Source organism: Geotrypetes seraphini, chromosome 11, assembly GCF_902459505.1.
Source record: "Geotrypetes seraphini chromosome 11, aGeoSer1.1, whole genome shotgun sequence".
Lineage (NCBI taxonomy): Eukaryota > Metazoa > Chordata > Amphibia > Gymnophiona > Dermophiidae > Geotrypetes > Geotrypetes seraphini.
Genome location: NC_047094.1, coordinates 112,491,077 through 112,503,250, shown reverse-complemented (window position 1 = coordinate 112,503,250; position 12,174 = coordinate 112,491,077). Strand labels below are relative to the sequence as shown.

At 39.8% G+C, this 12,174-nt stretch overlaps 1 protein-coding gene across 3 annotated transcripts in view; it reads left to right on the top strand.

Moving 5' to 3' along the window:
- LOC117369305 (translocating chain-associated membrane protein 1-like 1) overlaps positions 1 to 10,184 on the top strand; it is an 86,423-nt gene extending 76,239 nt beyond the window's left edge. For all 3 annotated transcript variants that reach the window (XM_033963702.1, XM_033963701.1, XM_033963703.1), the window contains exon 11: positions 1,394 to 10,184. In XM_033963702.1, coding sequence (XP_033819593.1) covers positions 1,394 to 1,464 — 71 coding nt within the window. In that variant the 3' untranslated portion in view covers positions 1,465 to 10,184. The remainder of the gene's footprint in view (positions 1 to 1,393) is intronic.
- Positions 10,185 to 12,174: the final 1,990 nt, after the last annotated feature.

Genomic DNA, 12,174 nt, shown 5'->3' with positions numbered 1-12,174 from the left:
TTAGGCATTGTGAAATGTTATTAATGCTGGTTTTGTTGAGCAGAACAGATTTGAGTTGTCTCAGGGAGAATCCCCGTGTTCCCTCTTTGTACACACTATAGGGATGACTAACTACTTTGATACAGACTGAGGAAATCCAGTACAGACCAGAGTGAGAGGAGGAGTAGGAGCAAAAAAATATGTAAATTAGGCTCACTACATACTTTGCAGCAAAGGAGGGTAAAAGGGTAAATGCCTGATTGTCTAGACCAGGGCAAACTACAGCCTGCGGGCCATATCCAGCCTGTTTAGTTTTTTAATCCGGTCCGCCGACCATCCGAACCCCACCAACCGCGAGCCCTACATACCTCTTCTCCAGAGCAGCGTCAGTCCGGCAGCACTCTAAACAGGCTGCTTCACGGCCTTCTCTCGAGGAATTCCCTCTGCTGCATCACTGATGATGTCATCAGTAACGCGGCACAAGGAAGGCTGTGATGAGAGAAGGCCATGAAGCAGCTTGTTTAGAGTGCTGCTGGCCCGACGCTGCTCTGGAGGGAAGGTATGTAGGGCTTGTGGTCGGTGGGGAGGAAGGGAGGGAAGGAAGGATGGAAGCTGTGCAAGGGTTCTGCTGCTCGAGGAATGGGAGGGAGGGAAAGATGCTCTTGGTCCGGCCCCTCTGTTAAATTTAAGAACTCATTGTGGCCCACGAGTCAAAAAGTTTGTCCACCTCTGGTCTAGACTGCTATTCCTGTTTACAAAAAAGAAGATTAGCAAGGTGAAAACCTAATTTTCCAATTGAATTTATTTATCAGTTTATCGTCTCTGTAAAAAAAAAAAAAAATGCTCTAATGTTCTTTGCGTGCTAAATTTGTTACCCACTGGCATCAGTGTAACGTGCAGACTGGGAGTGTCAAAAGGTATGAAAACAATATATTTTCACCAATGAAACGTTGGGTATGTGGAATATACTTGGAATGGAAGAAGTAACAATGGTGCTGGTATTCTTGCATACTTTCAACAGACTCAAAGGGCCAATATAATGCAGGAAAGGGAGTAAACCAGTGGTGGAGTAGATAGGAAAACTGAGTCGTTTAAGTGATCTTTCAGAGTACATAATTTTGTTTGTCTTTGGTATGGACCAGTCTTTCTTATGGAATAGGTAGATTACAATAATTTGTGATAGTCAATGTGAAGTATAAAGATTATATGTGGTGTTTTTTGTGCATGGATCTACTGTTTTTTTACTCTTCTGATCTTAATTTAACAAGCCAAATTGTTTATAAGGGATATGGCTAGATGTGGATTATTATTATTAAGGATCTGCAAAGTGGTTTTATTGATGCTTATAAATACATGTTTTAATTGCTCAAATCCTTCTAGTTTACCAAAAAAAATCTCCCTTTTTAAATTCCAGCTCATATTAATGGAGCAGTAAAATCAGAAGATGGAGCATCGCCCAGAGCAAGAAAATCAAAAGCTTTATGAAACACAAGTTTAAAAGATAATATATTTTGATAGGAGACTGATTATGATCATATTCTTGCTCACATCCAAAACTGTTCTTCGGCTTAACTGTTAATTTTTTTTATTTTTATTTTTTTTTATATAAAATGCCTTTTGCACAATGAACTACATTTATGGCTTTTTTAATCCATTTGCCTTAACCAGACAGGAGTACTTATGACAAAATAATTTAGCATGTTTTAAAAATTATGTAAAAATCATTTGAACAAATTTTATTTATTTGAAGTGTTAACCTATTTATTTTTTTTATTACCAGTTGTCTAAAACTGCTCTGGTAGTGAAATCACCTGTGTCTGATGTTGGTAAATTGATTCCTCTGTGGAGAAAGGTGAAAACTTAGGATGAGATAAGATAATTATTAGTGAATGGCTTCCCCCAGATCCCAAAATGAACTCTAACTGAACTGCTAATTTGGGACATTTATTTAAAATATGTCTGTAAAAGATTTTTACACTTTATTCTGTTTTCTCTTTGTTCCATTATCTTTTTGTTGTGTGTATGAAAGTCTCTCTTCCCATAACTGTAGAATGGGACAGAACCTCTGATAGCTATCACTTCAAGAGTGATTTTTATTTCAGGTTTTAAGAAAATGAATTGCTTTGTAAAACTAAATTAGCACTCCATAAAGAATGTTGCATGAACTTAACAGACATGTCTTTCCCTGCCAAGTCTGTACAGTAGGGATCCTGAAAACTAGTCCTCAAGGTCCAAAACCCATCCTAGTTTTCAGGATTTCCACAATGGATATGTATGAGATCTATTTGTATTCATTTTATCCATTGCTTGCAATTAGATCTCATGCATATTCATTGTGGAAATCCTAAAAATCAGGCTGGGTTGTAGACCTCAGGCTGAGTTGAGGACTGGATTTGAGGACCTCTGTGCCACAGAATGGTACAGTAATGTTGTAGATGACTTAAAAAAAAAAAGCTGCACCCTATTCTATATTTACGAAATGTGAAGAGTTAAAATTAATTGTTTTAAATTGTTAGTGCCAAGTCATAACTTTGAGTTCTTTTTACTAGTCCCCTGCATCCTTGGTAGTAGGCACATTCAATTACTTAGTTGAGTGACAAACATGCATTAAAAAGAAACACCTGATTAGTTCACACAGTGCAAATATGTATGCCTTTATGGACCAAACAGCAGGAGCTTATGACACATGCTAACCTGGTAATTTTCAGGGATGCAGGGATATTTTGTAAGGATCTGCTTTAAAAACTGTTCTGTTAAAAGGTGATCTGTCATACTCAGTATATCAGATTGAGCTAAGTAATCTGACCAGGTCCCAATCAGATTTTTTTTTTCTTTTAACCATGCACATTAATTCGAATGACAAAATTAAATTTATTAAAATACTCCTGGATAGGGGAAATGCTTAAATTATTTTAAAATCAGGGTTCAGGATTGCAGTTTAGTGATCAGTGACCAGCAAAATAATTATTGATCATAAGCTGCTGGATCATTGGTAATGGTCCACTAATGACTTGGTCCATCTCTAGAATAAATTTGGTTTATAGCTAATGACATCTTTTTTATGTATTCATAATATTTAGGATTTATTTACAGCCTTTTTGAAGTAATTCACTCAAGGCGGTGTATAGCAAGAATAAGTCAGACATAAGCAATAGACAATTACAGCAGTAAAAATATTAAAATTACAATCAAAATATGGTAAAACATTTTAATAAATAGCATAAAGAATAAACAAAGATGGAGCATATAGATAGAGTAGCAGGAGTAAGAAAATAAGGGGACTAATTTAAAGAAGTTGCTTATGAGGCAGCAGCTTCCCACTTAACCTCTCCTCTGCTGAAGCAGGTGACTAAATGCTCAGCTAGCCCAGTGAGGCGGCCTTTGCTTTCGGGGTTCAGCTTGGCTGTTCCATCCATCTGGCTGCAGAGCTTCCGCAGCCTAAGAAACAACAAATTTAAATCATCTAAGGGTGGCTCTGAACTCCAGGAGCAGGACACTTTTTTTTTTCAAATTTAATGAATTTTTGTGGACTGAGTTTCAGAACAGGCATTCTCCCCCTGCACAGTCCCAATCTGCTTCTGTGACGTCTCTTGGTGGCATTTCTCCTTTAAACACATCCTCACCTTAACCTGCCATTGTTTTGGCGTTGCCTGCCCCTGATCTGGGGGACCCTGATGCGGATGTCTCACTTGCTGATCCCTTGTTTACAGGTGCAGCGCTTCTCAGGGCGGGAGATCAGGGACTGTGTGCTGGATCTGTGGACCCTTCTGGGGTTTTGGATCCTGGTCCTGTGCTTAGTTCTTTCTGTGGCTTTGCTGGACCTTATTTCTCAGTCTTTGCAGGAGTTGAACTTAGTCACTCAGCCGGCTCTGTCCACTTCTTCCTCCTGGCTTTGTGGTGTGTGCACTTGCATTCTGCTACCTTTCCCTGGTACCCTGATATGAGAGTACTGGTTTCGGAGCAGTTTTTCTCTCCAGAGAGTGTTCTTAAAATTGCTAGTGCCATGTCAGGCTTGTTTCTTCTAGTACAGGAGTGTCAGCAGCTTTTGGGTCAGCCCAAGTGTAGGTGGTGTAGTGCTAAAGGATATGCAGGACTGCTGTGTGGATGTGGTCCTCTAGAACCTTTTTGACGCAGCTGCTATGGCGAAGTCCTTTGTTGCACGCGCCTGTCTCTCTCGACTATGCACCCTTTCTTAGATGACTGGTTGATCAGAGCTACTTCATCCGAGGGACCATGCACAGCGGGCTGGGTGCTCCAGGTGCTGGATGACCTGGACTGGATTGTCAACTTCAGAAAGAGCAATCTGATGCCCATGCAGTCATTGGCATATTTAGGAGTTCTTTTCAACACAGCCTCAGGCTGCGCCTATCTTCCAGAAGCCCGCAGGCGGAAACTATGTGCCCAGATTTCTTCCCTACTAAACTGTCAGTTCCTTCAGCATGGGACTATCTTTAATTTCTGGGATCCATGGATGCCATGTTGGATGTGGTTCCATGGGCAAAGGCGCGTGTATGTCCTTTTCAGCATGCTTTGCTCTCTCTGGACTCCACACAGGGATGCTTTACAGGCCTGACTTCCTTGGACTCTGGAAGCTTGAGCACGCACGGACTGGTGTTTTCTCCTGCAATTGCTCTCCTGAGATATACTTCTACACATTGCCTCCTGGATCATAGTGATGACAGAAGCCCGCTGCAATCATTGTCCTGTTCAGGGGTGTTGGATGCCCTTTCAGCAGAAATGGTCAATCAATCAGTTGGAGCTCAGAGCCATTTGGCTAGCTCTGATGAGATTGCAGAAGACACTGGAGGGCCAGGCATTCAGGGTCTTCTCTGACAATGGGATGGCAGTAGCCTATGTCAATTGCACCCTTCGGACCAAGAGCACCCTTCTGGCTCAGGAAGACCGCTTTCTTTTCCTTTGGGTGGAACATCACCTCCAATCGCTAACAGCAGCGCATTTAGCGGGAGTCGACAGTGTTCAAGCAGATTTCCTCAGCAGATAAACTCTGGATCGGGGTGAATGGGCCCTGTCTGCGGCGGCATTCTGAGCCATAGTGCAACATGGGGATTGGCCCCGCTTCCACCTCTAGTGCAGCTGTAGCCTCAGGAGATTCTCTTGTATGTCTTTCCTCCTTGGGCCAGTGATTGGCCTGGTCATTCAGCTGATCACAGTCCATCTGGGCCTCATCATTCTGGTGGCTCCAGATTGGCCTAGCAGTCCGTGGAATGCAGATCTGATGTCTGCGCAGGGGTCGTAGCCTTCAGCTGAGCGCTCATCCAGACCTTCTCACTTGGATTCGGTCTGCATAGAGATTCTGAGTCACTTTGCTCTTATGGAATGACTCTTGAGTGTGCAGCCTTAGAACATACAAGATATTCTGCTGTGGTTATTGATACTCTTCGCAGATCTTAGAAGCCATCCACAGTTTCTGCTTACGCTAAGATGTGGAAGACCTTCCAACATTGGTGCGCTCAGGACAGGTGACCCTTATTCAGTTCTAACCTTGCTGATTCTCACCTTTCTTCAGGCTGGTCTGGATAAAGGCCTCATTGTGGCATCGCTTATGGTTCAGGTGGCCAGGCTCTCTTGTTTTAGATCCCAGGATCACCAGTCCTTGTTAGCATCTCATTCTGATGTCTCTGGATTTTTGAAGGGGGCTCTTTGTGTCAGACCGCCGGTTAAGGAACCATTCCCTTCCTGGGACCTTAACCTGGTGCTGTCTAGCCTTAGCAAAGTTCTGTTTGAGCCCCTTCAAGAGGCTTCCCTCTTGGACTTGACGCTTATGACCATTTTTCTGGTTGCCATTACTTTGGTGCGATGTGTGTCAGAACTTCAGACTCTTTCTTACAGAGAACTGTTCCTATGTACCTGGGAGACTGGGATTTCTCTGCGTATGGTTCCCTCCTTCTTGATGAAGGTGGTTTCGGCTTTTCCTTTTTAATCAGAAAGTGCATTTGCCTGCCTTTCAGCCTACTGGTTCCAGGACACCAGATTGCCTGTTGAAGACACCGGATGTGCGCAGAGTTCTTCTGTGTTATTTGGAGATCACTAACAAGTTTTGTCTCTGACCATTTGTTTGTGCTGACTCATTCGATTAGGCGGGGTGCTCCCGCTTCTGAGGCCATAATTTCCAGATGGATCTGTAAAACCATTTCGTCAACCTACGTTCTTTCTGGGAAACAGTCTCCTGTTTCTGTCAAAGCGCATTCTTCCAAGAGTGTGGCTGCTTCGTGAGCCACAGCTTGAGCTGTCTCCCATGAGATTTGCAGGGCGGCAGCGTGGTCTTCTCTTCCCACATTTGCCATGTTTTACAGAATGGATGTGGTGGCAAGACAGAACTCTGCCTTTGGGTCCTTGGTCTTCAGGGTTGGCTCAGCAAGCCCGCCCTAGCTTTATGGGGACTGCTTTTGTACGCCCCATCTGTCTAGAATGTCTCACCTATTGCACTGGAAAAAGAGATTATGTATTTACCCTGGTAAGCTCTTTTCCAGTAGATAGGTGAGACATTCTAGACTCCCGCCCAGTCCTTCCTGCCCTGTCTACTGTTTCATGCCCTGTTTATGCTTCTCCAATCTGATTCTTGGATGTCTGTCAGCCCTTGGGGGGCAGGGAAGCATTTTGTATATATGTTTCTATTTTATATGGGAATAGTTCTGTGCTCCTTTGAAGCCTTTGTTGGCAGTTGCCCTTACTGTTTGATTTACTACTTGAGCAGAACAGTTTAGTCTAAGCCTGTTGCTACAGGTGCCTCTACTTCATGTGTATTGGGTGACTCTCAGTGCTTGGGTGCTAACTGTAGGTGGAGCTAAGGAGCCCAGTGAAGACAGCAGAGGATTCCTTCTGTTGATGCACGTGGCTATGAGGATATAACCCATGTGTCTAGAATGTCTCACTTATCTACTGCAAAAGAATTTACCAGAGTAAGTCCATAATCTCTTTTTATGCTTGCATTTTGGAGGCAAAAAGTAGCCTATCAAAAATAGCAACCTTTATTGATCTAGTACTGTATTGACTCCAAAGACAATTCAGTACAAGATATTGTAGATTCCTACAAATCTGGGGTTAAAGGTTGCTTGTATGTACGTTACTTTAGACTTAAAAAACCCTTTATAATCCTACTTTTCTTTTGTCCTATTTAAGCCTTAATTGGCAGATGGTGAAACGGCTGCTTTATGTAACTTGATGTTGAACAGGATACAACAGTGCCAAGTAACAGGCATTTGGAGATGCAGATCTCCCATAAGAGCCTTAGAAAACACATGTTGCATCTGAGCAACAATGCCAAATACCATCAATACTGTGCAAGAATTGGGTGAAACCGAAATATCATCAGTTTGGCCTGTCCAGTCAGTTAGGATGGTATGCTTCCTTGCAAGTAGGTAGGTGTAAACCTACCCTTTAAAGCAGAAAGTAATTTTTTATGAAGTTGTTTTTGACCTCAGTTCTATGCCTGTCACCTGCGTTTTTCAAATAATAGTTATTTCTTTATATTTATTTGGATGTTAAAGCTGCCTACGGTGCTGCACTGCTTTTGAACAGATAAGATATGAAAGTTGATGGCAAATATTTTTTTAAAATCTATGTCTAATGGGAGCTAGTTATTTCCCTAATACAGCTGCTAGATTGATTTTCGGGAAATGCAAGTTTGATCATGTGACCCCCGCTGCTTTATAATCTCCACTGGCTCCCTGTATGTTTTAGAATCCAGTTTAAATGTGCTTGTGTCACTTTTAAAATCCTCTGTGGTATTTTTACTCCCCTAGTTCCTTTATCTTGGAACTCTTATAAATTGTCTTTTGCAAGGGGTGATCAACAATTCAAGCTGTCCTGTCCATCTAGTAAAGGTATTAAAAGAATCAAGACTTTTGGTCAATCTCTATCTTAAGTTTACTCGACTTTGGAACGACTTTCCACTTCGCTTAAGAAGTTCTGGTTCCCTTCCCTTTTTTTGTAAGTCTCTGAAAACCATTCTGTTTACTAAACATTTTGGAAACTAATCTTTCTTGATAATTCTCTATATGCCCTTATTGGCCTAACTTAGCCATTGTAAACCGAGTCGAGCTTTTCTGGATTGAAATCTCAGTACACAAAACTAAGCATTAGATTAGATTAGATTATTGAAGGTTAAAAACAAAATTTTAGGCTTATGTTTCAGTGATAGTAAATATATTAATTTAAGTTTCAAGTTTATTTAAAATTTGATAAAATTGCTTTTTCAGAAATTTCAAAGCGATGAACAGTGAAAATAGGGAAAACAAACAATTTATTGGGGGAAACACTGACACTTCAAACAGGAGAAAAGTAAGAGGAGGAACTACAATCGGTACAGAAAAGGGAACAAAGAAGGGAAATGACGAGAGGGAATGATATTGATCAAGGCTTGCCTACTTAAATGTTGATGTCGGGTTAGCTCTAGGATGAATTAATCAAAAGCATCCCTAAATAGGTCACTTTTAAATTTCCCTTTAAACTTGTCAAGTGTTTTTTCTTCCCTTACCATGAGCAAGCCCTTGCTTTTGCATGCAGTTGTGATTTCTTCAATGAAATTTTAAGTTTGTACGCCCCCCATAAAAGCTCATGGTATCGGTGTTCTAAAATAAAAAACCCATTAAAAATCTATCTCTCAATCCTGAATGAAAGTTTATCTTCTTTTCCTTATCATTCATGCTGATATGGTCAGTATTGTTTAATGTAGTTACCATAATAAATCATCTGTAATAATTCCATATTCTGTAGTGACTCATTGCACTTTGTATCATTCAGGGTACTTTGTATGCAAACCAGTCTTCAATACATTACTAACTGATGGGTGTAGATAAAAAAATTAATTTCTCACTTTCCCTATGGGAGAAAAATCCTGTGTACCATAAAAACTGATTTTGTTTTGCTCAGATCCCCCACCCACCATCACTACTACTGCAGCATCCCAAAAGTAAGATATCTGAATATTTCATTCATTGTACACCTGAAAAACCCTTCTGCTATCCAACTAATAAATGGAACACATGAAAATGAAGCAAAAATAGCTTGAAATTAATTGTAGTTTTTGTTGCCAGCTTCTTATCTTTTAGCTAATTAATCAGCATATGTGACAGTAAAAACTTTTAATGTTGTGTCTGTGAAGGTTTTACTATGCCCAGGCCTGTTGTTTTTGTTAATGGGGAATATGAGAGATTTTATTTTTACACAATCGGGTCACACTCTGAAGGATCAGTTTGTATTGTCAAATGCATGAATTATGGTGTTAATATGAAAAGAAACATCAGTAAGCTGTAAATAACACACAACTTTTAGTTGTAGAGAGGGCAAAAAGTGTATTCAGTGAAGGAAATTTTTACAGTATGGTGATTTTGCAGGCATTTAGTATGTTAATGCAGAAAAGATCATATAAAAAGAGCACTATTTAACTTTCTTTCAGAAAAGCATTAATTTAAATTGCAAGAGATTCACTTCTGTGAACCATAAGAACATAAGAATTGCCACTGCTGGGTCAGACCAGTGATCCATCACGCCCAGCATTCCGCTCATGCGGCGGCCCCCAGGTCAAAGACCAGTGCTCTAAAATGAGTCCAGCCTCACTTGTATACGTCCCAGTTTAGCAAGAATTTGTCCAGCTTAGTCTTGAAACCCTGGAGGGTTTTCCAGTTCTAATGTGCATCTCCTGAGTCTCTCAGGGTTTCATGATATCCTTCAAATTTATCTTATGAATATTGACTCCAAGTTTTCTAACAAGTGGACTGTGGAGTCCACCTAGAATAGGGTTGAGAACCACTGAGCTATAATGCTATATAATGTCTTTTAGGGAGTGCCTTCTGCAGTTCAGGTCATGGAATAGCCCTTGTACTGCTTTTCTGATTAGAAGTTAATTAGTTAAGACAAGAGTCTCTTTCTACTGTCTGCCTTCTTTTGTCAGCTGATGTGCTATATAAGTACACTATGGCTACTTACATTCTTCAAGCAGGTTATGAAAGTATAAGCAGCAAACTTTACAAACACTTTTTATAAACATTGCTATAAAATGTTGAGCAATTTTTTTTCTTTTGTATCTGTATTCTCTTGTATGGTTAGAAATGAATGTTAGATATGTTTAAACTTTTTCTGACATAACAGTCATGTAAGTTGGCATGTTTGAATCCCAAGCACCTAGTCAAGGAGTGACTGCACTAAAATGGTTCAAACAATTGAAATAAAGGGTTTTACGCTAACTGTTGAGCTTTTTTTTTTTTGTTTGTTTGTTTGGATAGTAATTTGATGTGTGTTTTGATAACTGCGTGATTTTAGTGAGGTTCCAGGTGTTATTGTTTAAAACTTTCAACACACAGCAAGTTCAACTGAATATCCTTTTGTTAGTCATTCTTCTATATAACAACTATGTTGCAAAATGGAACTGAAAAGCTCAAACGTTTTTTATGATTAAATAGAATTTGTGAATCTGAATTTGGCAAAAGAAGTAAATCTTGAAGTCTTTATCGTCTTAGTTGTGTTCAACCTATTTTTAGAACAAAACTGATTCACTTGTTGTCTGGTAACACCTTTTTTCTTTGGAAAGGCTGAACCTGAACTAAAACAATTTGAGTAAAAATATGCTATATTTTGACACTCAAAACTTTTCTTCCTGCATCATAAGGCCACAGTGTTGGATCCTGCATTGTGGATGTATTGATCAGTCCTTTAGAAGTTGTTGTAGAACTAGTGGAAGAAGCTCGATGATCCGAAGAAAGAGGAGGAAAACTGAAAGAATTTTGGGTTTTATCTCTAGGTGATATGCACACCTGATCACTAGAGTATGTTAGATGTTTTTTTGTATATCCAAAAAGGCAAGTGAGATGTCTAAACAACACACAGTTACATAATTTATTAAAATCAAGTCCATAAAATAGATCATATAGGTAAAGTCTCAATGTAGTTACTTAAATTTAAGTGGTTCTTTGAAGTAATGTCCCAACTAGGATCCCAGTTTCAGCAATGTGGGATTCCTTCTTGAGGGGACAAACACGTAACGATTTAAAGTAGATAAAAGGAACTTTCAGTATATATATCAGGCAAGTTCAATGAAAAGCATCAAAACTGTAAGAAATCATGTTGGTGTCTTCCGTGAGCAAACACTTGGGATATTACTTCAAAGAACCACATCATTCAGGTAACTACATTGGAACTTATATGATCTGTTTTATGGACTTGATTTTAATAAATGTAACTGTGTGTTGGTTTAGACATCTCGTTTGCCTTTTTTGTTAAACTGTATTATGCTAAGGTAAATCATCTTTGGTTCTTAATCGTTGCTTTATTGGTAATAGACCTTTAAATAGAAATTCATGTCTTAATCAGACAGCAAATGCAAGCCATGTTTGTCCTTCACAGAGGTTTTGTTTGTTGCTTTTTCAGGAGCAGGTTCAAGGGGTTGTGGTGTCCTTAACCAAATATTACTTTGTGACTCCCTATGGTCAACTTTTGCTTTGCAGTGCTTCCCCTCCCCCCTGGTCTGCCCACTTAAACCCTTCAAATAGTGGTAAAAGCATGTTTTTCTTTTACCAATGTGCTTTCCTACCTGCACAACAGCCGCCACTGCTGGACATTTAAATGCAAGAACAGTAAACCTATGGCAGTGTTGGTTGCAGTGCAGACAAGAGTGAGAACAAAGCATTTGCTGATGTGGAGGATGAGCCATTGAGGCGGGCTTTTGGCACCCTTCGCCTGTGTTTCACCTGACTCATACCTTAAGTTAGCCTTGCAGGGGAGTCTCATTTCCTCTGTAAACCTTAAAGAAAGAAAAACTTGAACTTATCCTGAGTGCATAGTAACTTGCTTTCTTTGGTTTTCCAGCGTTAAGCTCATTGACCTGATTATAGAAAATAAGAAATATTTATAAGTTGAAATAACACATTAACATTTACACAATTTAGAAAATAAACTTATTGCAGAATTAGATAGAATCCTCAACTTGCCAAATATGCCATAGTTTAAGGTGCTCACAAATCACTAGATAGCATGTGTGTCTCAAACAATAACAATCTAATTTAACTTTTTGTGTATTAGTATTGATTAAACTGTAAGGCTACAAGTGCATATGTTTCTGATGAATGAAATGCAGATTTTGAACACTCTTCCAATCATCTTCCAGCCATCAAGAGTTAGGCCCTTCAGAGCAAAAAAGGACTATCCTGCAAACAAAGCACCGTCAGTTGCTTACCTTCT